The sequence below is a fragment of the Anomaloglossus baeobatrachus genome, chromosome 4, assembly GCF_048569485.1.
Source record: "Anomaloglossus baeobatrachus isolate aAnoBae1 chromosome 4, aAnoBae1.hap1, whole genome shotgun sequence".
Classification (NCBI taxonomy): domain Eukaryota; kingdom Metazoa; phylum Chordata; class Amphibia; order Anura; family Aromobatidae; genus Anomaloglossus; species Anomaloglossus baeobatrachus.
The window spans coordinates 25,844,876-25,872,697 of record NC_134356.1 but is presented as its reverse complement, the minus strand read 5'-3'; the positions used below and the strand labels follow the sequence as shown (position 1 = coordinate 25,872,697).

Below are 27,822 nucleotides of genomic sequence, written 5' to 3'. Positions count from 1 at the left end.
TAGTAATACTAAAGAAAATTTTCGTTTTTCTAAGAGATTTGGGGTGTAAAATTAAAAACCTCAAGAATACATCCCTTATGTACTAACTGTAAAAAAAAAAAAAAATAAAAAAAAATATAAAACAGAAAAAATAAAACAAAAAATAAAAAAATAAAAATAAGTGCAAACTGCATTGCTCTGCATTTTTAGAATGAAAAAATGCATAAAAATACAAAAAAAAAAAATCTTTCACAAGTGTGTTCCAAAGTAGTGAATATCTGTGAATATTCTAGAGAGATATGTACACTGGTCACTGGGGCAGTTTACGTCGCGGCCACAGCATGACGTCCGTCCCGCAGACGGAACCAGACGGAAAAAATAAAAACTAAAAAAAGAAAAAAAATTCAAAGCAATGGAGAGTGGGGGTGGGGATCATTACACAAGCAGCTGGTCTAGTTTTCATATCAACAAACTCTGGCCAAACTTTCAAAGCGTTCCACATTTACATAGCAAAATAAATTAAATAAATAGAAAAAAAAAAACAGAAAAAGAATGAAGAAAAAAAAAATTCTGTACAAAAGGAAAATAAAATATGACCTCGTCAGTCGCTACTGGTTTAGGCTTTGGAGTATAAATATTTAGTCATGATGTAGATACCAGTAGCGTGAACACACAAACGTACGCTCACACGCTAAAATACAGCCAGTCTTTTATAAATGACCGAAAAAAAATTAAAAAAAAAAAATGCAAAAAAATTATCCCGTTGGGGGAAACTAAAGACAGGAAAGTGAATTTATAAAGTATTCGCCTTAGCAGGGTGCGTCTTTCAGCACACAAAAAAAGAACATAAGCAGGGGTGGGGTTTATGGTGATCATGTGACTATTCAGCACGGAATGTTTAGCTCATTTTTTTCCGGGGTGCTGCCCATTACCCTTGTAGGATATGACTTGAATTCCCCCCCCAAAAAAAGTCCGGAAACACAAAAACAGTTCTGATTCAGTCCATGCAAGGCCTCACCAAAAAGAAATGAAATACCAGAACAGATTAGAGAAGATAGGCAAGAGATTCCTTGTAGCCCCTCCCCTGAGGAACCGAAAAAATAAAAATAATGGATATTGTAACAAGAGGGAAGGATAGTTTGTTTTGTTTTTTTGCATTAAAGTGTTAGGATAGTTAATAAAATGCAGAATCTCCATTTCATTGAGTAGAGAGCAATTATGTTTGCTGCCACTCCTTGAAAATAAGTACACCCTCCCAAAAAGACATGGCAGGTAAACATGATAAAACACTGATGTACTTGCTGATATGATTCTTCTACAGAAAAGGCAATATTTTAGGGGGGGGGTGATATGCCAGTTTTAACAGTTTTCAGGTAGAACAGCGCCACTGCCATCCATGGCTGTGTCTGGTATTGCAGCCTTGTAACAAATTATAGGAGCAATTGCTGGTTTAGTTGGGTGTTGAATGGGACGAATGGGGAAAGTTATTCCGTACCAGAAAAAAAAAAAAAAAAAAAAATATGGTATGGCAAAGGGGGGGGGGGGGGGAAGAGATCCAGCATTTTATTTCCCAAAAGACATTAATAATGAAAGAAAATCCTTAGCAGACAGTCCCCATCATGATTGGAGCAGGATCCACACAGAACAGGAGGGCTTCAGTTCAGGGTTAGTATTGTCGACAGTCAGACAGTCTCTGCAATGAGGAAGATCCTCCATCTCATTGCCAAGACTACGCCTCTCCTCAGGGGCGTGTCGAAGAGCGGTGCTGGGCAACTCCCTAGAGGAGCACAGGCGATTTATCTGGTCCCTTTTTCTCCCCCCCCATTGTTTTTTTTTTCCCTCCTTTGATGGTTCATGCTGCTCCCACTCACAAAATAGGTGAAATTATCAGAATTTTTGTAATGTAGTCCCAGCGCTAAGAAACTAGAGGAACACGAGACTTAAAGTAGTAACAGAGATGCTTGTGCTGACTGTGCCGTTACTTGAAGGCTGTAAATTCTCCTGCGGAGGGAGTATAAAAAGAAACAAAAAGTTTGTTAAAAAAGAAGCAAGAAAAAGCGTCTAATGCTTGTGTGAACCACAAGCAAGACCGGTTAATGCGAGCACAAAAGAACAAAACAGAGAAACAAAGGGTTACAACCGTCTGTATACACAAGGCAAGGGGTTAAAATATCAAGAAAGGAGGAGAGAGAATTTCACAAATTTTTGGATTTTTTTTTTACTGATCCAAGATAGATTTCTTTGTTTGTTTTCGGATCAGTACAGACTGAGCAACGAGCCTGTGAGCTTTCTGGTCCATAGTCATGGTAGCAACGTCTGATAAGGGACCCTCCCCAAACTTCATTTGCACTCCCCAGACTTCTCCCCATCAAATCAGTCACCATTCTCATCAATGTACACTCCCTGACGGAAGTTGTGTCGCTTATCCATGTTATGTAAATAAAAGCTTATAACCTGACTTTAAATTCATCCATTGGTTTTATAAATTACTCTTGAAAGCTGAAACCCTCCCAAATTTGGTTTAGGTTATGAAAATAAAGCTGCTCCAAAGCTGAAATATTGATCATTTAATGAACACAGAAAGGTCAGATTTTGGCAAGAAAAAAAAAAAAGTTGTCGCCTTGTCATATAATGCACCCAATCCTAGGTTACATCCTCACCTGTACTCACTAAATGATCGGTTAATTAGTGGGTGTGTATAAAAAGAAACCCAGCACCCCAGACCTTCACTTGAACTGCAACTTGACCTCTGACAACATGCCAAAAATCCACCCTGTGACTAAAGCCTTGATTATCAAGAGGCTGAAGACCAGATCCACTGCAGAGGTGGCTGGCACCTTTAATATGTCTCAGCGTCAAGTACAAAGAATTAAAAAAAAAAAAAGAGTTGAATTGACTGGAGATGTTTTTGACAAGCCCAGGTCCGGCAGACCCCGCAAGACAACTGCTCAGGAGGAACGTTTGTTGGTTAGAAAATCTAAAGCCAGCCCCTCTTCCACTGCAGCAGAGCTCCAACAGGCCTGGTCACCTCAAGTCGCTGTGTCAACTAGAACAGTTTGTCGGATTCTGTCTTGAAATAGCCTCCATGGTCTAATCAGTGCCCAGAAGCCAGTGCTAAACAAAAGGCAATTAAAAAAACGTGTGGCATTTGCCAAGTCCCACAGCCTGCTAAACAGATGGACGCTGGAAAAGTGGCAGAAGGTTGATTTCTCTGATGAATCTTCAGTTGAATTACACCACAACCGCCGCAAATACTGCAGGAGCCCTGCTGGAGCCCGTATGGATCCAGAAACAGTTCAGTTTGGTGGTGGAAAGATCATGGTCCAGGGTTACATTCAGTATGGGGGTGTGCGAAACATTTGCAAGGTGGAAGGCAATATCAATAGCCTAAAATATCAGATAGTATTAGCTACCTCTTACATTCCCAATTATAAAAGGGGTCAAATTCTGCAGCAGGATGGTGCTCCATCTCATACATCCATCTCTACAACAAAGTTCCTCCTGGCAAAGAAGATCAAGGTGCTCAAGGACTGGCCAGCCCAGTCACCAGACATGAACATCATTGAGCATGTTTGGGGTAGGATGAAAGCGGAAGCTTGGAAGACAAAACCAAAGAACCTAGATGAACTCTGGAGGCATGGAAGACTGCACTCTCTGCTATTCCTGATGACTTCATCAATAAATTGTATGAATCATTGTTGAACAGCATGGATGCAGTCCTTCAAGCTCATGGAAGTCACACAAAATATTAAATATGGCTCAAATAGCACCACAACTTCATTCACCAATGTTATGCAACATATCTTTGTATTAGAAGTTAATTTGTTTGAATGTCACATTACTTTCTGGGGGCGACAAAACTTTTGTCTTGCCAAAATCTGACCTTTCTGTGTTCATTAAATGATCAATATTTCAGCTTCGCAGCAACTATATTTTCATAACCTAAACCAAATTTGGGAGGGTTTCAGCTTTCAAAAAGAGTAATTTATAAAACCAATGGATGAAATTGAAGTCAGGTTATAAGCTTTTATTTACATAACATGGATAAGCGACAGAACTTCCGTCAGGGACTGTAATGACAGGTCACTGCTTCCTACAAGTCCAACATCATCATCTGCTCCGGTCATGATTCGATAGAGCTACAACTGAAAGACGCGAAAAGGGAATATGGCGAAAAGGGGGGGGGGGGGGTGGAGGAAGAAAAAAAAAAACAAAACAGAACACTTGAGCACGGGCAAAGTGGGATTGCAGCTCAGTTTCATTCACTGCAATGAAGCAGAGCTGCAATTCCAGATATGACCTGTACACATGGGTGGTGCAGTTTTCTGAAGGAAAAAAAAAAAAAAGTGCAATGATCCATTAAACCATAGGCGGCCGCACATCTGCACTCCCAATAAAATATATATTATTTTTATATATCTACATATGTAATAGACTGATCAGGCGCACAGACATTTACATTCTCCTGCCAGCAGGGGGTGCATTTTTTTTTTGTTTCTTTGAGTCTTCCGCGGTCAGTTTATCATGAACCCACCATATCCCCCGGCCTGGATGGGTGTTTTTGGAGAAGCACAAGCGTACAGACTGAAATCCTCTGTCTGGAAGCCGGCTCTGTTCAACGACGGCTCAGACGCACTGCGGTGAATTTTTGGCAATGACCGGGCCAGGAGTTCAATGGAGGCGAGAATCTAGAAGAGAAAAGAACAGGATAGGTTTGGGGCGTCTTGCAGACTGAAAAGTGGTGGAAGAGATTAGAAAAACATGGCGCCTTTCCCCCCTATTACAGCGCCCCCCCCCTGTCCACAGGTTGTATTGGGTATTGCAGCCGAAACTCCTTCACCGGGGCTCAGCTGCAATATCAGACACAACCTGTGGATAAATGTGTGAAACTACAACTCCCAACATTTTCTGATAGACAGTTCTGGGAGTTGTAGTTCCACAACAGTCAACAATAGACCAATTATAGTGGAGAGAACCGCATCCATTGCACTTACCTGTGGAAATAAGGGCCGCTCGTCCCTCTTCTTTTTTAGACAGTCGGCCATTAACCTCTTCATTGCTTTGGGACAGTTACTCCGAACTTTGCTCAGGTCTGGAGATAAATATCCTCGACCGACCATGAATATAATCTAAAAATAAAAATTGGATCACACTATAAAAGTATCTTATTGCACATGCTATTCTACCTACTGCCACCAGAGGGAGCCCAATGATTTATTCCAGTGTTCTAAATGGAACAGCGCCAATTCCAAAGCAGAGAGCTCCCTCTGGTGGTGACAATGGGTATTACATCATGATGAAGAAGGGAATTTTGTTTACTTACCGTAAATTCCTTTTCTTCTAGCTCCAATTGGGAGACCCAGACAATTGGGTGTATAGGCTATGCCTCCGGAGGCCGCACAAAGTATTACACTAAAAGTGTAAAGCCCCTCCCCTTCTGCCTATACACCCCCCGTGCTCCCACGGGCTCCTCAGTTTTGGTGCAAAAGCAAGAAGGAGGAAAAAAATTATAAACTGGTTTAAAAGTAAATTCAATCCGAAGGAATATCGGAGAACTGAAACCATTCAACATGAACAACATGTGTACACAAAAAAACAGGGGCGGGTGCTGGGTCTCCCAATTGGAGCTAGAAGAAAAGGAATTTACGGTAAGTAAACAAAATTCCCTTCTTTGTCGCTCCATTGGGAGACCCAGACAATTGGGACGTCCAAAAGCAGTCCCTGGGTGGGTAAATAATACCTCATAATAGAGCCGTAACTGCTCCGTCCTACAGGTGGGCAACCGCCGCCTGAAGGACTCGCCTACCTAGGCTGGCATCCGCCGAAGCATAGGTATGCACCTGATAGTGTTTCGTGAAAGTGTGCAGGCTCGACCAGGTAGCTGCCTGACACACCTGCTGAGCCGTAGCCTGGTGCCGCAAGGCCCAGGACGCTCCCACGGCCCTGGTAGAATGGGCCTTCAGCCCTGAGGGAACCGGAAGCCCCGAGGAACGATAAGCTTCGAGAATTGGTTCCTTGATCCACCGAGCCAGGGTTGATTTGGAAGCTTGTGTCCCTTTACGCTGGCCAGCGACAAGGACAAAGAGTGCATCCGAGCGGCGCAGGGGCGCCGTACGAGAAATGTAGAATCTGAGTGCTCTCACCAGATCTAACAAGTGCAAATCCTTTTCACATTGGTGAACTGGATGAGGACAAAAAGAGGTTAAGGAGATATCCTGATTGAGATGAAAGGGGGATACCACCTTAGGGAGAAAGTCCGGAACCGGACGCAGAACCACCTTGTCCTGGTGAAACACCAGGAAAGGGGCTTTGCATGACAACGCTGCTAGCTCAGACACTCTCCGAAGTGAAGTGACTGCAACTAGGAAAACCACTTTCTGCGAAAGGCGTGCGAGAGAAATATCCCTCATTGGCTCGAACGGTGGTTTCTGAAGAACCATCAGCACCCTGTTCAGATCCCAGGGTTCTAACGGACGTTTGTAAGGAGGGACGATGTGACAAACCCCCTGCAGGAACGTGCGTACCTGTGGAAGTCTGGCCAGGCGCTTCTGAAAAAAAACACAGAGAGCGCAGACTTGTCCCTTAAGGAGCCGAGCGACAAACCCTTTTCCAATCCGGATTGAAGAAAGGACAGAAAAGTGGGCAAGGCAAATGGCCAGGGAGAAAAACCCTGATCAGAGCACCACGACAAGAATATTTTCCACGTCCTGTGGTAGATCTTGGCGGACGTTGGTTTCCTAGCCTGTCTCATAGTGGCAATGACCTCTTGAGATAATCCTGAAGACGCTAAGATCCAGGACTCAATGGCCACAGTGTCAGGTTGAGGGCCGCAGAATTCAGATGGAAAAACGGCCCTTGAGACAGCAAGTCTGGTCGGTCTGGTAGTGCCCACGGTTGGCCGACCGTGAGATGCCACAGATCCGGGTACCACGACCTCCTCGGCCAGTCTGGAGCGACGAGGATGGCGCGGCGGCAGTCGGCCCTGATCTTGCGTAACACTCTGGGCAACAGTGCCAGCGGAGGAAACACATAAGGGAGTTGAAACTGCGACCAATCTTGAACTAAGGCGTCTGCCGCCAGAGCTCTGTGATCGTGAGAACGTGCCATGAATGCCGTGACCTTGTTGTTGTGCCGGGATGCCATGAGGTCGACGTCCGGCACCCCCCAGCGGCAACAGATCTCCTGAAACACGTCCGGGTGAAGGGACCATTCCCCTGCGTCCATGCCCTGGCGACTGAGATAATCTGCTTCCCAGTTTTCCACGCCTGGGATGTGAACTGCAGAGATGGTGGAGGCCGTGGCTTCCACCCACATCAAAATCCGCCGGACTTCCTGGAAGGCTTGCCGACTGCGTGTGCCGCCTTGGTGGTTGATGTATGCCACCGCTGTGGAATTGTCCGACTGAATTCGGATCTGCTTGCCTTCCAGCCACTGCTGGAACGCTTTCAGGGCAAGATACACTGCCCGTATCTCCAGAACATTGATCTGAAGTGAGGACTCTTGCTGGGTCCACGTACCCTGAGCCCTGTGGTGGAGAAAGACCGCTCCCCACCCTGACAGACTCGCGTCCGTCGTGACCACCTCCCAGGATGGGGGTAGGAAGGATTTCGCCTTCGATAATGAAGTGGGAAGAAGCCACCACCGAAGGGAAGCTTTGGTCGCCTGAGAGAGTGAGACGTTCCTGTCGAGGGACGTTTGCTTCCTGTCCCATTTGCGTAGGATGTCCCATTGAAGAGGACGCAGGTGAAACTGCGCGAAAGGGACTGCCTCCATTGCTGCCACCATCTTCCCCAGGAAGTGCATGAGGCGCCTCAAGGGGTGTGCCTGACCTTGAAGGAGAGATTGCACCCCTTTCTGTAGTGAACGCTGCTTGATCAGCGGAAGTTTCACTATCGCTGAGAGAGTATGAAACTCCATGCCAAGATATGTCAGCGATTGGGCCGGTGTCAGATTTGACTTTGGAAAATTGATGATCCACCCGAAACTCTGGAGAGTCTCCAGAGTAGCGTCGAGGCTGTGTTGGCATGCCTCTTGAGAGGGTGCCTTGATCAGCAGATCGTCCAAGTAAGGGATCACCGAGTGACCCTGAGAGTGGAGGACCGCTACTACAGTAGCCATAACCTTGGTGAAAACCCGTGGGGCTGTTGCCAGGCCGAACGGCAGTGCCACGAACTGCAGGTGTTCGTCTCCTATGGCGAAGCGCAAGAAGCGCTGGTGCTCTGGAGCAATCGGTACGTGGAGATAAGCATCCTTGATATCGATCGATGCAAGGAAATCTCCTTGGGACATTGAGGCGATGACGGAGCGGAGGGATTCCATCCGGAACAGCCTGGTCTTTACGTGTTTGTTGAGCAGTTTCAGGTCCAGGACGGGACGGAAATACCCGTCCTTCTTTGGAACCACAAACAGGTTGGAGTAAAAACCGTGACCCTGTTGCTGAAGAGGAACAGGGACCACCACTCCTTCTGCCTTCAGAGTGCCCAGCGCCTGCAGAAGAGCCTCGGCTCGCTCGGGAGGCGGGGATGACCTGAAGAATCGAGTCGGGGGACGAGAGGTGAACTCTATCTTGTAACTGTGAGACAGAATGTCTCTCACCCAACGGTCTTTTACCCGTGGCAGCCAGGTGTCGCAAAAGCGGGAGAGCCTGCCACCGACCGAGGATGCGGAGTGAGGAGGCCGAAAGTCATGAGGAAGCCGCTTTGGTAGCGGCACCTCCGGTGGTCTTTTTAGGACGTGACTTAGACCGCCATGAATCGGAGTTCCCTTGATCTTTCTGAGGCCTTTTGGACGAGGAGAATTGGGACCTGCCCGCGCCCCGAAAGGACCGAAACCTCGACTGCCCCCTCCTCTGTTGGGGTATGTTCGGTTTGGGCTGGGGTAAGGATGTATCCTTTCCCTTGGATTGTTTGATGATTTCATCCAAACGCTCGCCAAACAATCGGTCGCCAGAGATTGGCAAACTGGTTAAGCGCTTTTTAAAAGCAGAATCTGCCTTCCATTCCCGTAGCCACAAGGCCCTGCGGAGTACCACCGAATTGTCGGCTGCAACCGCCGTACGACTCGCAGAGTCCAGGACAGCATTAATAGCATAAGACGCAAATGCCGACGTCTGAGAGGTTATGGACGCCACCTGCGGCGCGGACGTGCGTGTGGCTGCGTCAATTTGCGCTTGACCTGCTGAGATAGCTTGTAGCGCCCATACGGCTGCGAATGCTGGGGCAAAAGAAGCGCCGATAGCTTCATAGATGGATTTCAACCAGAGCTCCATCTGCCTGTCAGTGGCATCTTTGAGTGAAGCCCCATCTTCCACTGCCAGTATGGATCTAGCCGCCAGTCTGGAGATTGGAGGATCCACCTTGGGACACTGAGTCCAACCTTTGACCACGTCAGGGGGAAAGGGATAACGTGTATCCTTAAGGCGCTTAGAAAAACGCTTATCTGGACAAGCACGGTGATTCTGGACTGCCTCTCTGAAATCAGAGTGGTCCAGAAACATACTCTGTGTACGCTTGGGAAACCTGAAACGGAATTTCTCCTGCTGAGAAGCTGACTCCTCCACTGGAGGAGCTGAGGGAGAAATATCCAACATTTGATTGATGGACGCAATAAGATCGTTCACTATGGCGTCCCCGTCAGGAGTATCAAGATTGAGAGCGGCCTCAGGATCAGAATCCTGATCAGCTGTCTCCGCTTCATCATCCAGAGATTCCCTGAACAATATGAAGATGTCGAGGGAAGTTCCCAGCGAGCTCGCTTAGTCGGTCTGGGGCTGGGGTCTGTGTCAGAGACCTCACCCTGGGATCTATGAGACACCCCGGGGGGACCTTGCTGGTCCAACTGAGGGGGGCCAGGGAGCAATGATTCAACAGTGCCCCTGTGCTGAGATACCGGTCTGGACTGCAAGGCTTCTAGTATCTTAGCCATAGTCTCAGAGTTTATCCGTAAAGACTGCAAACTCCGTCCCCGTCACTTGGACAGTGTCAGCAGGTGGTTCCCCCTGGGCTCCCCTTAGCAGAGGCTCCGGCTGAGTAAGTGCCACAGGGGCCGAGCAGTGCACACAATGAGGGTCAGTGGAACCTGCCGGTAGCGGGGTCGTACATGCGGCGCAGGCAGCATAGTAAGCCTGTGGTTTGGCACCCCTGCCTTTTGTGGGCGCCATGCTGTTGTCTTCCCTGAGCAACACAATAGGGTATATAGCCAGAATCAACTGTGCACCATACAGTGTAAAGTATATCCTATAAACATATAATTTATAATTACACTTCTGCACAAATGGGGCTAGCACCACAGGTGCTGCTTACCGCCCGCTTAAAGCGGTTGTGAGGCCACCAGAATCCCTGCCTGGGTCTCCCAGAATCTGTCCCCCTCTGCAGCGTTCAAGGAGCTGACAGGAATGGCTGCCGGCGTCCTGAGGAGAGGAGGGAGCCGTGGGCGTGACCCAGAAAGTGCGGGAACTGGTGCCCCACTGTGCACAGTGAGAGGGGTGGAGTATGCAAAGCATGCTCCAGCCCTCAGTGCTGCTCGTCCTGTGCAGCGTCCCGCCCTTCCCCTGACTGGCAGGGCTGGGGGCGGGAGGAAAAGAGACTAGGCCGCAAAAGCCGGGGACTCTAGTAATAAGCGCGGCCGGCGCGGAAGTCCCCGGCGCACTACAAGTCCCAGCCGCGCCGCAGTGTTAACAATGGCAGCGGCGGTCAGCGCGGTAGTCCCCATACATAAACACACTCAGCGACGCTGCAGTGTGTAATGGCACATTTAACACGGTCAGCGCCGCGGTCTCCGGTGCACTAGCACACCCAGCAATGCTGGAGTGTTGCTGTGCGCGGTCCCCACGGGGACACAGAGTACCTCCAAGTAGCAGGGCCATGTCCCTGAACGATACTCGGCTCCTATCCAGCAGAGTCCTCAGGAGCTGTGGATGGAGCACGGCCTCAGTGCCTGGAGACCGATTAGGATCCCACTTCACCCAGAGCCCCAAGGGGGATGGGGAAGGAAAACAGCATGTGGGCTCCAGCCTCCGTACCCGCAATGGATACCTCAACCTTAACAACACCGCCGACAAGAGTGGGGTGAGAAGGGAGCATGCTGGGGGCCCTATATGGGCCCACTTTTCTTCCATCCGACATAGTCAGCAGCTGCTGCTGACTAATCTGTGGAGCTGTGCGTGCATGTCTGCCTCCTTCGCACAAAGCAAAAAACTGAGGAGCCCGTGGGAGCACGGGGGGTGTATAGGCAGAAGGGGAGGGGCTTTACACTTTTAGTGTAATACTTTGTGCGGCCTCCGGAGGCATAGCCTATACACCCAATTGTCTGGGTCTCCCAATGGAGCGACAAAGAAAGTGAAATTCTGTGCTCCTTGGTGGTCTCTAGTTCCCCAAAATAAATAAAATGTCGCCCCTCACCTGGTCTCTGTTGTTGATATTCTGATACGGTAGCTGCCCAGTCATCAATTCATATAAAACTATTCCAAAAGCGTAGACGTCAGACTGAAAGCTGTAGGGATTCTTATCCTGCATCCTAATCACCTCTGGGGCCTACAGGGTGGAAAAATATTAGGAAAAAGAAAATGTGACCCCCCCCTTTTAACAGTGGACGTAGAGGACCTCCCTACCATCCATAGTATGGAGCCCGATAACTGCTCGAACTGGTGAGAGCCGCTCCACCGAGACTTCACCGTGGCCAGGCCAAAGTCACCGATCTTTACCGTGAGGTCTTCATGAAGAAAAATATCTAGAGAAGGTGAAGGGTTAAGGATAGGATGATGAGGAATACGGACGATGGGACATATTACAGACCCTCGCGGGAGGCCAAAAACAGAGGCTAACGGACGACCAACGTCAAACAAAGGATACTATTGCTTTTCAGATCTCTGTGGATGATGGACTTGGCGTGCAAGTAGCTGAAAAGAGAAAGAAAAAAAAAAAGTATCAGTGAGGTCCGAGAGCGGAGCTGGGGAGACGCGAGGGGGCGGCCAGGAGCCGCGGGGGTGGCCACTTACTCCATGCCTTGTGCAGTCTGCCGTGCAATGTCGATTAGCTTAATCATCTCGAATTTGGTCTCTATGATGTGGAGGTGGTGGTACAGGCTGGAGCCCTCGCACCACTGGGTCACTATTGCCAGCTGGGGTTTGGTGGAGTAGCCCATGAAGAGCAGGATGTTCACGTGCCGAGTTTTCCTACAAAAAAAATAGGAACAGAATAGGACAAAGAGCGAAGGGACTAACCGGCTCATACACTGCCACCTCAAAAGTGCGTAACACGGCCGCAAGCATTAGGTAGGGTCTTTAGGCATCACCAAATTACAATCCTCAGGAATGGTGGGATCCCGCTTCCCCCTGCTCCAGGAATGGGCTCCTCCGCTTCCCCCCACACCAGGAGAGGGCGCCTCCCCCTACACCAGGAACGGGCTCCTCCAGCTTCCTCCCATGCCAGGAGCGTGCGCCTCCCACATCCCCCGACACAGTTGCCCTCCGGTCACCCAAAGATTTGCAGCGAGGCCCTTGACTTAAGTAATGACCGCTTGGGGTCTTCTGATATGATCTTTGGGATCCCCACCGGCTAAATCAAGAGGCCATGGAGTGACTTTGTTGCCAAGTTCCCTTTAGTACTTCCATATCCGCCCTCCCCCAGTGCTTTCCTCCTCAAGATCCGCCCTCCCCCAGTGCTTTCCTCCTCAAGATCCGCCCTCCCCCAGTGCTTTCCTCCTCAAGATCCGCCCTCCCCCAGTGCTTTCCTCCTCAAGATCCGCCCTCCCCCAGTGCTTTCCTCCTCAAGATCCGCCCTCCCCCAGTGCTTTCCTCCTCAAGATCCGCCCTCCCCCAGTGCTTTCCTCCTCAAGATCCGCCCTCCCCCAGTGCTTTCCTCCTCAAGATCCGCCCTCCCCCAGTGCTTTCCTCCTCAAGATCCGCCCTCCCCCAGTGCTTTCCTCCTCAAGATCCGCCCTCCCCCAGTGCTTTCCTCCTCAAGATCCGCCCTCCCCCAGTGCTTTCCTCCTCAAGATCCGCCCTCCCCCAGTGCTTTCCTCCTCAAGATCCGCCCTCCCCCAGTGCTTTCCTCCTCAAGATCCGCCCTCCCCCAGTGCTTTCCTCCTCAAGATCCGCCCTCCCCCAGTGCTTTCCTCCTAAAGATCCGCCCTCCCCCAGTGCTTTCCTCCTAAAGATCCGCCCTCCCCCAGTGCTTTCCTCCTCAAGATCCGCCCTCCCCCAGTGCTTTCCTCCTCAAGATCCGCCCTCCCCCAGTGCTTTCCTCCTCAAGATCCGCCCTCCCCCAGTGCTTTCCTCCTCAAGATCCGCCCTCCCCCAGTGCTTTCCTCCTCAAGATCCGCCCTCCCCCAGTGCTTTCCTCCTAAAGATCCGCCCTCCCCCAGTGCTTTCCTCCTCAAGATCCGCCCTCCCCCAGTGCTTTCCTCCTAAAGATCCGCCCTCCCCCAGTGCTTTCCTCCTAAAGATCCGCCCTCCCCCAGTGCTTTCCTCCTCAAGATCCGCCCTCCCCCAGTGCTTTCCTCCTCAAGATCCGCCCTCCCCCAGTGCTTTCCTCCTCAAGATCCGCCCTCCCCCAGTGCTTTCCTCCTCAAGATCCGCCCTCCCCCAGTGCTTTCCTCCTCAAGATCCGCCCTCCCCCAGTGCTTTCCTCCTCAAGATCCGCCCTCCCCCAGTGCTTTCCTCCTCAAGATCCGCCCTCCCCCAGTGCTTTCCTCCTCAAGATCCGCCCTCCCCCAGTGCTTTCCTCCTCAAGATCCGCCCTCCCCCAGTGCTTTCCTCCTCAAGATCCGCCCTCCCCCAGTGCTTTCCTCCTCAAGATCCGCCCTCCCCCAGTGCTTTCCTCCTCAAGATCCGCCCTCCCCCAGTGCTTTCCTCCTCAAGATCCGCCCTCCCCCAGTGCTTTCCTCCTCAAGATCCGCCCTCCCCCAGTGCTTTCCTCCTCAAGATCCGCCCTCCCCCAGTGCTTTCCTCCTCAAGATCCGCCCTCCCCCAGTGCTTTCCTCCTCAAGATCCGCCCTCCCCCAGTGCTTTCCTCCTCAAGATCCGCCCTCCCCCAGTGCTTTCCTCCTCAAGATCCGCCCTCCCCCAGTGCTTTCCTCCTCAAGATCCGCCCTCCCCCAGTGCTTTCCTCCTCAAGATCCGCCCTCCCCCAGTGCTTTCCTCCTCAAGATCCGCCCTCCCCCAGTGCTTTCCTCCTCAAGATCCGCCCTCCCCCAGTGCTTTCCTCCTCAAGATCCGCCCTCCCCCAGTGCTTTCCTCCTCAAGATCCGCCCTCCCCCAGTGCTTTCCTCCTCAAGATCCGCCCTCCCCCAGTGCTTTCCTCCTCAAGATCCGCCCTCCCCCAGTGCTTTCCTCCTCAAGATCCGCCCTCCCCCAGTGCTTTCCTCCTCAAGATCCGCCCTCCCCCAGTGCTTTCCTCCTCAAGATCCGCCCTCCCCCAGTGCTTTCCTCCTCAAGATCCGCCCTCCCCCAGTGCTTTCCTCCTCAAGATCCGCCCTCCCCCAGTGCTTTCTCTCCCTATCTACAGCGTCCCTGAATACCTGGGTGATTTGGACGTGACAGATCACTTTGATACAAAAGGTTTTTGCTGCTTTCTATCATACTTTATCAGTTTCCAAAAGGTCACTAAACATAAGACAGCGGAAAAATGAGCTCTGAGGAGGAATATCTCCATTTACTGACAGCAAGCAGAGATCTGGAGAAGAGTGAGGAGCATATCATTATACAGTAAATGAAGAGGAGGAGCTGGCCTTGACTCCTTAAGAACCAACCAGGCTGGAGCATTATATATATATATATATATACACACACATATATATATATATATATATATATATATATATATATATATATATATATATATATATATATATATATATATATATATATATATATATATATATATATATATATATATATCTCAACATTTTTATTTTTTATTTTTACAAACTCTGCTTGCTGTTTCTCTGTAGTTCCTCCTGGAAAAGTCAAATTCAGATGTTTTCAAGAGGGCCCAAAGAAGAACAATTGCATGAACATAGCTGTAAAGTCTCTTGATAATTGGTGGATCATCACAAAAGGTGCGACTTTCATTATAATATGACGGCCCGATAATTTACCTGAGCACTCCGACTTCATTTTTAAAGGCCTGTAGTTGCTGAGGCGTCGGTGCGGTTACATTCAACATTTTTACAGCTACATCACCTAGAACAAAAAAAGATTAAAAAACATAATGGAATCGGCTGTGGAGGGGGGAATTGTACGTGTAGCTGTGAGGTCTGGGATGTTGTGGCCCTCATCAGCTCTCATCTTTGTATGCCATTCTCGTTCGGATCCTTGACAGACCGTGACATTGAGGAGTCTGAATTCCTCCTGCCTGCTGTATATGCGTATTTATCCCCATACATCTAGGCAGTGCGATTTAGCCAACCTCTTCCTATGCTTTCCTCCCCATCTACAGCCTCTGATCTGCCCTTTCTGAAAACCTGGCTGCTCCCTCCCCTCTCTACACTTGGATTTGCCTTGTGCACCCTTCCTCACCCTCCCTGATGAAAGGGCAGGAAAAAAGGCAACACTGGGTGCAGTAATCTGGTTCGGAAGCAGCAGCATAGCCGGCTATGTAAAAGGAGTTGCACAGACTCTACAGCAAAAAAAAACAAAAAAAAAAAACAATTATATAGGGAAAGTCCATTGAAAAAAGTTGCTTGGGAAAGTAAATGAACACTACTAACAAAATCTGTACCAAGATATCTACAGCCTTTAGGAGATTTTTGATTTTTTTTGTCCTGGATCCAAACAAGGGGTTAAAAGTTACTTCCATTCGCTTAAGTGCTGGCCGGCAAGACAACACTCCACCGGCACTACAGGCCCTTTATTGTCAAGGTTGGAGGCTGGACACCCCCGATCATACTAAAGTGATGCGTTGTGACTTTACCAGATGGTAATAACCCTTTAAATACTGGAAAAAATAATAAAAAAGGCAGAAATTTTCAAGTATGGCGCTATTCTGGCCAAGATCAAAGAACGTACCGTGCCACTTTCCCTTATACACCGTCCCAAAGGATCCAGATCCTATCCGTTGCCCCACGGTGATCTGTCCGTCCGGGATTTCCCAGTCGTCACTGGAGTCTCTGCGTCCGAGTGTTTTCTGGAAGAAAAACCCCGGTCAGCGCCGCCGCCGGTGACCGCGTCATGGCTGCTTAGCGTTAAAGCCGACTCACCATCCGACTCCGGTCTTCTGTGGAGGAAGAGGACGATTTCCGCTCTCTCTGCTGACCAGGAGATTTCTGAAGAGCTTTGACATTGGTGAGGGATCCGGGCAGGGAGGCCGGAGGGGTGGCCGATAAGCCCGGGGTGGTGCCTGTCAGCACACAAGAACAAGACATCAGAGGGGCGGAAGGGTCAGAAAAGGAAAATAGGCAGGGGGGAGCTAAACCTAAAAAAAAGTGTGTGACAGACAGTAACTGATCTTGGGGGCTTCCAATCAGGAGACACACCCCCCCCCCAATGGCTCAGCTTCAGTCTGGTGCTGCCACTGTCAGGAGGGACCGCCCCGAGGACTCTACTCCCTTCCTTGGTCATTAGGAAAGGTCAGTTTTATGAGCAGTTTATTTCCCCGGCGTATTCATTATATTTTTTCTTTATAGGGAGGGATAGGTCTAAATATATTTTGTTGTGGGCAAGTTGCGATTCTTATTTAAGCGGGGGGTGTGGTCTAAATAAATTTCTGTAGGTTAGAGTCATTTTTTAAGCAGGGGTGGGACCTAAACTTGAGTAGGTGTGGTCTACTGTAGGTGTAGGTGAGATACTGGAAAAAAAATAAATATAATAAAAATATGTATGAATATCAGGGGCATGGTCAAAAAAAAAATTAAAAAAGTGGCTAAGAAACTTATGAATTAAGCAGAGGTGTGTTCTAAAAAAAAGTAGGTGAGAAACTGCAAAATTTTTTTTTTATATTATATAATATATTATATAATATATATATTATATAATATATATTATATAATATATATATTATATATATTATATATATACATTTCTAATTATATATAAAATATTATAATATATATATATATATATATATATAATTAGAAATTTATATATAGCAGGGGTGTGGTCTAAAAATTAAGTGAGGGTGTTGCGGAACACGAAAAAACAACACACCGAACTTCCGGTTGTTCATTGTTCCCGAGGCAGCACACATCGCTCCGTGTGACACCCCGGGAACGATGAACTGCAGCTTACCTACGGCCGACGGCAATGAGGAAGTAGGGAGGCGGGCGGGATGTTACATCCCGCTCATCTCCGCCCCTCCGCTTCTATTGGTCGGCCGCTGTGTGACATTGTGGTGAAGCCGAACGTCCCTCCCCCTTCAGGAACAGGATGTTCGCCGCCCACAGCGAGGCCGTTTGGAAGGTAAGTCCGTGTGATGGGGGGTTACGACTTTGTGCGACAAGGGCAACAATTGGCCTGTGCCGCACAAACAATGGGGGCGGGTACGATCGCACAACTAATCGACGCGTGTAAAGCGGCCTTAAGGTTGAAACTTATTTTTTTAAGCAGGGGTGGGGGCCTGAACACATTTGTATGGGTATGGGTAAATAAATTATTCTGGCAGGTGGGCCCTTTAATTTTAAGATGGTGCGGAACTAAAAACTTTAAGCAGGGGCGTGGTCTAAAGTATTTTTTTTTTTTTTTTTTTTTTTTTATTAATTGTGACATAGGCATCACTGCAGGATAGGTTTGGGGTGGGGTTACTTATACAAAGGTGTCGGCCCAATGTTTGCTAACATTATTGGATTGTCTATTATTTCCAGTCCCATTTTTTACGACCCATTGGGCTTAATTCTGACCTGAAGACGGACACCTCAATATGGGCAAAACAGTCATAGGATGCCGACGCGCTTCAGGTCAGGCCGGCTACACTTCAGTCATATATTCAATGTATCTCACGACATCCCAACATGCACAACGGACAGACGGACAGACAGTGGTGATGTACAACTTGAAAAGTTAGTGACAGGGAAAAAAAAGTGAAAAATGAAAAAAAGGTGACAGTGAAAGTGCCAGCGTCGGGCTCCTCATGCGGGTGGGCGGCCGGACTGGGCGCTAGTAATACACATAGGACAAGACTAAAGAAAACCACAGATAACTACATCTACTGGGAGAAAAATAACATCCAGCACCGCCTGGGTTCTGCGCGTGTGCGCGAGGCGCGGAGAAATAATCAGTGGCAAATCAGAGGGAGGATTTCAGCTAAATTTAAGGGAGTAATTAAAAAAAACAAAAACAGATATAACAGCCCAACTACCTCTGCAAACGGGGTCGGACTCAAAATCAAAGACTATTTCACTGGGGAGAGAATGGAGGAGTGGGCTGGGATTCCGAGAGTGGTATTTCCGATGGCAGCGGGTCGGCTGGACCTGGGGGGCTGCGGGAGAAACACAGGCATAAAAAGGAAAAAAAACGGAGAATGGTGGAGAGGGGGGGGGAAAGAGAGCAGAAAAGGGGATTAAAATGTAGCAGCAGAAAGGGGAGGGGGGGGGGTGAGGAGAAAAAGTTTGAGTTGGGAGGGCAGAATTAAAGACATAATTAGCAAAATATACAGACATTAATATTCACAGTTTAAATTCGGGGCAATTATAAGCAAAGGGGGGGTTAGAGGGATTTAAAGGACATGTCCACCTCTGCAACCAAATGACATATTGCTCCAAACCATCCAAAATAACAATGGATATACAGCGCTGATGTGTGTGACCCTGAAAGTAGTCTTTAATACATTCTTATCATAGGATCTTAGAAAACACAAGGGAAAAAAAAAATATATCATAATTCAAAATCTGACTACACAGACTGTTTGTAGTCTGTCACCATGGAGACCGTTCTACAGGTAAATTCAAATATCTGACTACACAGGGGTTGTTTGTAGTCTGTCACCATGGAGACAGTTCTACATGTAAACAGTATAAAAAAAAGTTTTGTTTTTTTTTGTGCTGTGAAGCAAGAAGGCTGCAGAAGTCTACACACCCTTTACTGAGCATTCAGCTGTTTCTTTTGCTTTAGACATGCCCGCCATACTGTTTCCCAGCTTTCACAGACTCCTGAAGTATACAAAATCGCTGATCGGGGAGGATCTTGACAAGCCACAAGTTGAATTTAAAGGGGTAAGGAGGAAAAAAAAAAAAAATAATTAAAAATAAAAAAACAAACTAAAAAACATCCTTACCTTACTTGATCCTCTGCCGCTCCAGTCTGGATAGTTCCTGGTTCCCCGCCGGTTTCTGTCCTTCTGAGCGACACCGATTGGCTGCGGCTGTCACATGACTACATGCACTTGCAGTTTCTGTACTCTCAGGCAGATGATCATGTGCCTTCGAGCCACAGCGATTGGCCGAGTGATTAGTCACATGGTCAGATGCTGGCGAGTACAGAGACTGGGAAGCATCAGAAGCAGGTCTGGGAAAGCTGGGTATCGGGGGGTTGTGGTCACCCAGTATTTCTGGCAACAGAAGAAACAGCTGATGGGAACTTTATAATGGTCGGAGGACTCCATTGCTTTATTTTAATAAAAGGGAAAATATAAGTGTAAAAATAAAGTTAGGGAATAGAGTATATATAAAAGCAGAAATATGGGAAATTATAAAAAAATAAAAAATAAAATAAGGGATTAAAATTGCTAAATATGGAATAAAAAAAATAAATAAATAAATAAAATTGGGACAGTCCAGCATAGAAGCTATAGGCGACTATGTAACGGCAGGTATATAGGTATATACTACTAGCAGTGACTGGGAGGAAGCCTGGGAATCTAGACCAAGTGTGACGATACATAAATCCTCTGATGAGCGCTGGACTATGAGGACACAGACAGAAGACGATCGGAATCACCAGTGATGGAGACTATGGAGGTGGACTCATGTGGCTTATACAGATTGTGGTATAAATAATGGAGGACCCTTCACACACTCCTGACACATCTGGTTTGTCTTTGTCCTTATACTTAGGTTTCACCCTCTGTTGCTCCTCGGGGGCGTGTCCTATGCGCTCAGTGGACAGCAGTGCAGGACACTCCCCATTAAGAATAGTAATTGTTTTTAAATTACACTCACACTTCCAGGAGGAACATTAGAGGGACGGCACAAAAAAAAAAATAAATAAATATATTTATATATCCAAAATAAAATATAAAAATATATATATTTTCATATATCTAAAATAAAATATAAATATAATATATTTTACTAATTTATACTTTCTGTATTATACATTTGCTAAGAATCATACATCTGATAAAATTTTGGTTTGTAAATTATATTAAATCCATATTTTATATAATTAAAATGATAGATATATCTATATATACATATTTATAATTTTTTTAAAAAAAACTTATATATAACATTTAAAAAATTCTATAATTCATTTTTTTTAAATTATATAAAGTGTATTTTTTAATATAATTTACAAAACAATTTTATCAAGTATATTAATTTAATATATCATGATTTTTAACAAATAAAAAAAGTATAAGAAAATATTATATATATATATATATTTTTTTTTTTTATTTTTAAATAGCGGATTCAGGTGAGTAGAAAGGTCCTCCAATATCAGTGAGGAGATGTAGGGTGTCACTTACCTCCCTCGCTACGCTGAAGGCCCTGGTCCTGGATTAAGTCCTAAATGATAGTGAGAAAGAGGCAGATGAGTCCGGTTGCCAGAAAGATAGCATTGGTTGGGGAATGAAAGGGGTCATCTTTCATTCTTTAGGGTCTACGCTGCCATGAATTATGCAGATGACCCATGTGAATGAGTGCAGTGTAATACTTCATGTCTCCTGTGGGAGCGCTGCAGGGAAATTGCTCAGGTTTTGCTATAGGTTATCGGGTATTCTAGGTTGCGGGCCACAAATCCTGGACACGTCGGGTCACTCACATCGATATTAACAGGCTCAATGGTGTTAATGTGAACATTGGGGGCGGAGGACGACCGGTCTCGCTGGCCAAACTGGTTTCTGTGGTCTTCATCGGCAGGCCGGAAAGGCTGGGGAATAGGAATGGACTTGGACGGAGAACTACTGGGGAGACTGGGAGGCCTAGAACGAAAAGAACAAAACATTTAGTGAGATCACTCGAGAGGGAAGATCGCAGTGGTTCTCCTTAGATCCCAGCTGTTGCGGCCATGCATGGTGTCAATGCCGGTCCACTGGCAATTAGGCCATGGCAAAGAGCATAGAGACCCCTGTTCTAGCAAATGGTCCTACATTTATGTTTTTTGGAAAAGCCCCTTTAATTGGCCATCACAAGAACAAGGATACAATGAAGAGACCGGCAGCCCCTCATCCTCCGAAACTGGTGGGGTTGTGCTATCCCTCCATTGTTCCTCTTGAAAATGTATGACAGGGCATTGCCAGACCCTTGTCATCGCGTTATGTTGCCATCACCACTGATTGGGAGGAGGCAGCAACATTTTTTTAAACAAGGGGAATTTTAATGTCCAGTGTCAAAATTGCCCAAAAAAAAAAAACTAGCGCCCCCTAGTGTCAGGGAGGTCAGGGATGCCTCATATTGACATGTGGGAGGAGAACTCCCCGTTATCAAAATATTCACTCATTTCCAGGAGGAACAAAAGAGGAACATAAAAAGGAAGAGAGTTTTTTTCTTCCCCTTATGAAATTATTAAACAGGAGAGAGAAAAAAAATCCCCCCAGGTTATGTTGTATAGTTTACCTGGCTCTATCAACTGAGCAGCGGGACGATCCCAAATTACACAGAGGCACCTACCGACCCTCTCCTCAGTGACTGAACTTTTCCTTTGTAAACTCTGTTCCAAAATGCCAGATTTTACCATTATTGAGAGAGGAGCTGGAGGCTGACACTTAAGTCTATGGAGGGGGCGGAGCTAGAGGGGGCGGAGCTAGAGAACACAGACATTCTACTGAGAGATCACCTGACGTGACAGTTACAGTTTAAATTTTATTTTTTAAATCATCAACTGCCGTCTCCGGCCTCAGTGATGGGAGAATACGCGGTCACCGAGGACGGGCTGAAAGGGATCGTCCTATCCAGGAAGAGGAAGAAGCAGATTGCTCTCATACATTTCCACTGTAAGAAGCGCTTCGTAAAATAAAACCATGGCAGCTGCAGAAAGGGAGAAGGCCGCCGAGACCATTCATGGTGGGCTAAATGCCAGGGGAAGAATTGTCCTCCATGTGTCTCGGGAATACTAGTAGACCTTACCCGCTGATATCTGGAGGGGGTGAGGGGGAGCAGGATTCGACGGCTGGGGTGACCTCCTCGAAGGGACCTTCATCCTGAGATATCGGGTGGTGTTCAAAGAACTTCGAGACAAACAGCAAACTGCGAGAGAAAATACACAGAGGCTCAGGATCTTCGTGTGTGGTGAACCTGGCTAGTCTGTACAGAATTCTGCAGAGTCATTTCGAAAGGTGTACAAGAGGTACAGAGACAGCCGGACTTGACATTGAGAAGACAGCAACAGTTTATTACGGTTCCTGCCTCCCTGACTGCAATACAATAAATGCTCTGTGAGTGTATACAGGTCAAAAGCAGCTTAATGCTTCAGGGTGATCACGTGATATAGCCACATAAGAAGGAAATTAGCACAAAAAAAATAAATAAATAAATTTTTTACCACTTATTCTTTACTAGTTATATTAGGGATATTTTTTTAGTTTCCTATTGTAAAAAAAAAAAAAAGATTTTTGTTTTGTTTTACAATAGGAAACTAGTAAAAAATATCCCTAATATAACTAGTGAATAATTGGTAAAAATTGGTAAAAATTAAACAAAACAAAAAAAAAAAAACCCAAGCACCTCAGGAAAAAAAAATAAGGCAACTATGAAAATCACCTTTAGTCCTGCCCCTGAGGAGCCAAAACTATTCATACAAATTACCATGAGAAAAAAAGGGAATTTTGTTTAGTTACCGTAAATTCCTTTTCTTCTAGCTCCTATTGGGAGACCAAGACAATTGGGTGTATAGCTTCTGCCTCCGGAGGCCACACAAAGTATTACACTTTAAAAAGTGTAACCCCTCCCCTCTGCCTATACACCCTCCCATGGACCATGGGCTCCTCAGTTTTGGTGCAAAAGCAGGAAGGAGAAAACTTATAAATTGGTCTAGGGTAAATTCACTCCGAAGGATGTTCGGAGAACTGAAAACAATGAACCAAGAACAAATCAACATCAACAACATGTGTACACAAAAGAACAACAACCCGAAGGGCACAGGGGCGGGTGCTGGGTCTCCCAATAGGAGCTAGAAGAAAAGGAATTTACGGTAAGTAAACAAAATTCCCTTTTTCTTTGTCGCTCCATTGGGAGACCCAGACAATTGGGACGTCCAAAAGCAGTCCCTGGGTGGGTAAAAGAATACCTCAATAAAAAGAGCCGAAAACGGCCCCCTCTTACAGGTGGGCAACCGCCGCCTGGAGGACTCTCCTACCTAGACTGGCGTCTGCCGAAGCATAGGTATGCACTTGATAGTGCTTCGTGAAAGTGTGCAGACTAGACCACGTAGCTGCCTGACACACCTGCTGAGCCGTCGCCCGGTGCCGCAAAGCCCAGGACGCACCCACGGCTCTGGTAGAATGGGCTTTCAACCCTGAAGGAAGTGGAAGCCCAGAAGTACGGTAGGCCTCGAGAATTGGTTCCTTGATCCACCGAGCCAAGTTTGACTTGGAGGCCTGAGAGCCCTTACGCTGGCCAGCGACAAGGACAAAGAGCGCGTCTGAACGGCGCAGGGGCACCGTGCGAGACACGTAGAGCCGGAGTGCTCTCACTAGATCCAAAGAGTGCAAATCCTTTTCACACTGGTGAATTGGATTAGGGCAAAAGGAAGGCAAGGAGATATCCTGATTTAGATGAAAAGGGGATACCACCTTAGGGAGAAATTCCGGGACAGGACGCAGAACCACCTTATCCTGGTGGAAAACCAGGAAGGGGGCTTTGCATGACAGCGCTGCAAGCTCAGACACTCTCCGAAGTGATGTGACTGCCACCAGGAAGGCCACCTTCTGAGAAAGACGGGAGAGAGAGAGAGAGAGAGAGAGAGAGAGACATCCCGCAGCGGCTCAAAAGGCGGCTTTTGAAGAGCCGTCAGAACCCTGTTAAGATCCCAAGGTTCCAACGGACGTTTGTAAGGTGGGACCATGTGGCAAACTCCCTGCAGGAACGTGCGGACCTGCGGAAGCCTGGCTAGACGCTTTTGAAAAAACACGGAGAGCGCCGACACTTGGCCCTTGAGAGAGCCGAGGGACAAACCCTTGTCCATTCCAGATTGTAGGAATGAAAGAAATGTGGGTAAAGCAAACGGCCATGGAGGAAAACCGTTATCAGAGCACCAGGATAAGAAGATTTGCCAAGACCTGTAATAGATCTTGGCGGACGTTGGCTTCTTGGCTTGTCTCATGGTGGCAATGACATCCTGAGATAACCCTGAAGACGCTAGGAGCCAGGACTCAAAGGCCACACAGTCAGGTTGAGGGCCACAGAATTCAGATGGAAAAACGGCCCTTGTGACAGCAAGTCTGGGCGGTCTGGAAGCGCCCACGGTTGACCCACCGTGAGATGCCACAGATCCGAATACCACGACCGCCTCGGCCAGTCTGGAGCGACGAGAATGGCGCGACGGCAGTCGGACCGGATCTTGCGTAGTACCCTGGGCAGCATCGCCAGAGGGGGAAACACATATGGCAGTCGAAACTGCGACCAATCCTGGACCAGAGCGTCTGCTTGCCAGAGCTCTGTGATCCTGAGACCGTGCCATGAAGGCCGGGACCTTGTTGTTGTGTCGTGACGCCATGAGATCGACGTCCGGCGTTCCCCAGCGGCGACAGATCTCTCGAAACACGTCTGGGTGAAGAGACCATTCCCCCGCGTCCATGCCCTGACGACTGAGAAAATCTGCTTCCCAGTTTTCCACGCCCGGGATGTGAACTGCGGAGATGGTGGAGCCTGTGACTTCCACCCACTGCAGAATCCGCCCGACTTCCTGGAAGGCTTGACGACTGAGAGTGCCGCCTTGGTGGTTGATGTAGGCGACGGCAGTGGCGTTGTCCGACTGGATTCGGATCTGCCTGCCCTCCAGCCACCGATGGAAAGCCAATAGGGCTAGATATTACTGCCCTTATCTCCAGAATATTGATCTGATGAGACGATTCTATTGGAGTCCAGGTTCCTTGAGCCCTGTGGTGGAGAAAAACCGCTCCCCAACCTGACAGGCTCGCGTCCGTGGTGACCACGGCCCAGGTTGGGGGTAGGAAGGATTTTCCCCGGGCCAGAGATGTGGGTAGGAGCCACCACTGAAGTGATGTTTTGGTTGCAAGTGAAAGAGAGATGTTCTTGTCGAGGGAAGCCGAACTCTTGTCCCATTTGCGAAGAATGTCCCATTGGAGTGGCCATAGATGGAATTGCGCGAACGGCACTGCCTCCATAGCTGCAACCATCTTCCCCAGGAAGTGCATGAGGCGCCTTAAGGGGTGTGACTGACTCCGAAGAAGTGACTGCACCCCCGCCTGCAGAGAAAGCTGTTTGTCCCGCGGTAGCTTGACTAACGCTGGCTGGATATGAAACTCCAACCCGAGGTAAGTCAGTGATTGGGTCGGCGTCAACTTGGATTTCGGGAAATTGATGATCCACCCGAACTGCTGGAGAGTCGCCAGAGTGACGGTAAGACTTTGTTGACACGCCACCCGAGAAGGGGCCCTGACTAGGAGATAGTCCAAGTATGGGATCACCGAGTGGCCCTGAGAGTGCAGGACCGCCACGACGGATGCCATGACTTTGGTGAAAACCCGTGGGGCTGTCGCCAGGCCGAAGGGCAATGCGACGAACTGGAGGTGTTCGTCCCCGATGGCGAAACGCAGGAAACGTTGATGTTCGGGTGCGATCGGCACATGGAGATAAGCATCCTTGATGTCGATTGATGCTAGGAAGTCTCCTTGTGACATCGAGGCGATGACCGAGCGGCGAGATTCCATCCGAAACCGTCTGGTTCTCACATGTCTGTTGAGCAGCTTGAGGTCCAGAACGGGACAGAATGACCCGTCCTTTTTTGGCACCACGAACAAGTTGGAGTAAAATCCGCGACCACGTTCCTGAAGGGGAACGGGAATCACAACTCCTATCTTTAGAGCGTCTACTGCCTGAAAAAGTGCGTCGGCCTGTGCGGGGGGTGGGGAGGTTCTGAAAAAACGAGCCGTAGGTCGAGAGCTGAACTCTATCCTGTAACCATGAGACAGAATGTCTCTCACCCATCGGTCTTGAACGTGTGGCCACCAGGCGTCGCCAAAGCGGGAGAGCCCGCCACCGACCGAGGATGTGGCTAGATGAGGCCGAGAGTCATGCAGTGCCTCCTGCGGCCTTTTGGGGGCGTGACTTGGACCGCCACGCATAGGAGTTCCTCTGGCCTTTCTCCGGCCGGTTGGACGAAGAGGATTGGGGCTTGGCGGAGGGACGAAAGGACCGAAACCTCGATTGGATTTTTCTCTGCTGAGGTCTCTTAGGTTTGGACTGGGGTAAGGAGGAGTCCTTTCCCGAGGATTCCTTAATAATCTCATCCAACCGTTCGCCAAACAAACGTTCGCCAGAAAAAGGCAAACTAGTTAAGAACCTTTTGGAAGCAGAGTCTGCTTTCCATTCGCGCAGCCACATGGCCCTGCGGACTGCCACGGAGTTAGCGGATGCTACAGCCGTACGGCTAGCGGAGTCCAGGACGGCGTTCATGGCGTAGGACGAAAATGCTGATGCCTGAGAGGTCAAGGAAGACACATGCGGAGCAGAATTCCGCGTGACAGCATTAATCTCAGTCAGACATGCCGAGATTGCTTGGAGAGCCCACACAGCCGCAAAGGCTGGGGCAAAAGACGCGCCCGTGGCCTCATAAATAGACTTCACCAAGAGCTCTGTCTGTCAGTGGCATCCTTCAGGGATGAGCCATCGGCAACAGACACAACGGACCTAGCAGCCAATCTAGAGACTGGAGGATCCACCTTGGGAGAGTGTGCCCAGCCCTTAACGACTTCAGGTGGAAAGGGATAACGCGTGTCAGTGTGCCGTTTAGCAAAGCGCTTGTCCGGGACCGCTCTGGGCTTCTGGACAGCGTCCCTGAAGTTAGAGTGATAAAAAAACGTATTGCGCGTACGTTTGGGGAATCGAAATTGGTGTTTCTCCTGCTGAGAAGCCGGCTCCTCTGCAGGAGGAGGTGGTGGAGAGAGATCCAACACCTGGTTGATGGACGAGATAAGATCATTTACTAAGGCGTCCCCCTCAGGGGTATCAAGGTTAAGGGCGAAGTCAGGGTCAGAGCCCTGAGCTCCCACGTCCGCCTCGTCTTCCTGAGTCCTCAAACTGGGATCCAGAGCAGCGTGAGGAGGCCGGGGAAGAATCCCAGCGAGGCCGCTTAGCAGGTCTGGGGCTGCGATCCGGGCAGGAGTCCTCCGCCTGGGACCTAGGGGCTATCCTGGGAGCGTGCTGCGGCGCGGACCGAGAAGGGCCTGGAGGAGACAAACTAACAGGGACCGGGGCCTGTGAAGAGCCCGGTCTGGACTGCAATGCCTCAAGGAGCTTAGATGACCATTTGTCCATAGACTGTGCAATGGACTGAGTAAGTGACTGAGAGAGTTTCTCAGCGAAAGAGGCCAACGCCGGTGACTCTGTCCCTGCAGACTGCTCAGGGGGAGCCGGGGGATCTACATGAGCCGAGGGGCCCACAATTGCCCTAGGCTCCGGCTGAGCAAGCGTGGCAGGAGTCGAGCATTGATCAGTGAGGGTAGGTGGATCCCGCAGGCAACATAGCCCCACAAGAGGTACAGGCCGCGAAAAAAATCTGTGGCTTAGTAG

The 27,822-nt window shown here is 48.5% G+C and overlaps 1 protein-coding gene across 3 annotated transcripts in view; it reads right to left on the bottom strand.

The window, feature by feature from the left end:
- Positions 1-1,540: 1,540 nt before the first annotated feature.
- The window catches only part of BRAF (B-Raf proto-oncogene, serine/threonine kinase), a 72,505-nt gene continuing 46,223 nt past the window's right edge, over positions 1,541-27,822 (bottom strand). For 2 of the 3 annotated variants that reach the window (XM_075343906.1, XM_075343909.1), the window contains exons 7-20: positions 22,198-22,317; positions 20,894-21,053; positions 20,598-20,637; positions 18,270-18,389; positions 16,177-16,316; positions 15,986-16,103; positions 15,076-15,160; positions 11,975-12,151; positions 11,829-11,875; positions 11,588-11,706; positions 11,379-11,510; positions 4,974-5,108; positions 4,514-4,667; positions 1,541-1,980 (exon numbers count right to left, since the gene is read on the bottom strand). In XM_075343906.1, the coding sequence (XP_075200021.1) occupies positions 1,958-1,980; positions 4,514-4,667; positions 4,974-5,108; positions 11,379-11,510; positions 11,588-11,706; positions 11,829-11,875; positions 11,975-12,151; positions 15,076-15,160; positions 15,986-16,103; positions 16,177-16,316; positions 18,270-18,389; positions 20,598-20,637; positions 20,894-21,053; positions 22,198-22,317 (1,570 nt within the window). In that variant the 3' untranslated portion in view covers positions 1,541-1,957. The remainder of the gene's footprint in view (positions 1,981-4,513; positions 4,668-4,973; positions 5,109-11,378; positions 11,511-11,587; positions 11,707-11,828; positions 11,876-11,974; positions 12,152-15,075; positions 15,161-15,985; positions 16,104-16,176; positions 16,317-18,269; positions 18,390-20,597; positions 20,638-20,893; positions 21,054-22,197; positions 22,318-27,822) is intronic. The other variant, XM_075343907.1, reaches the window with a different exon arrangement.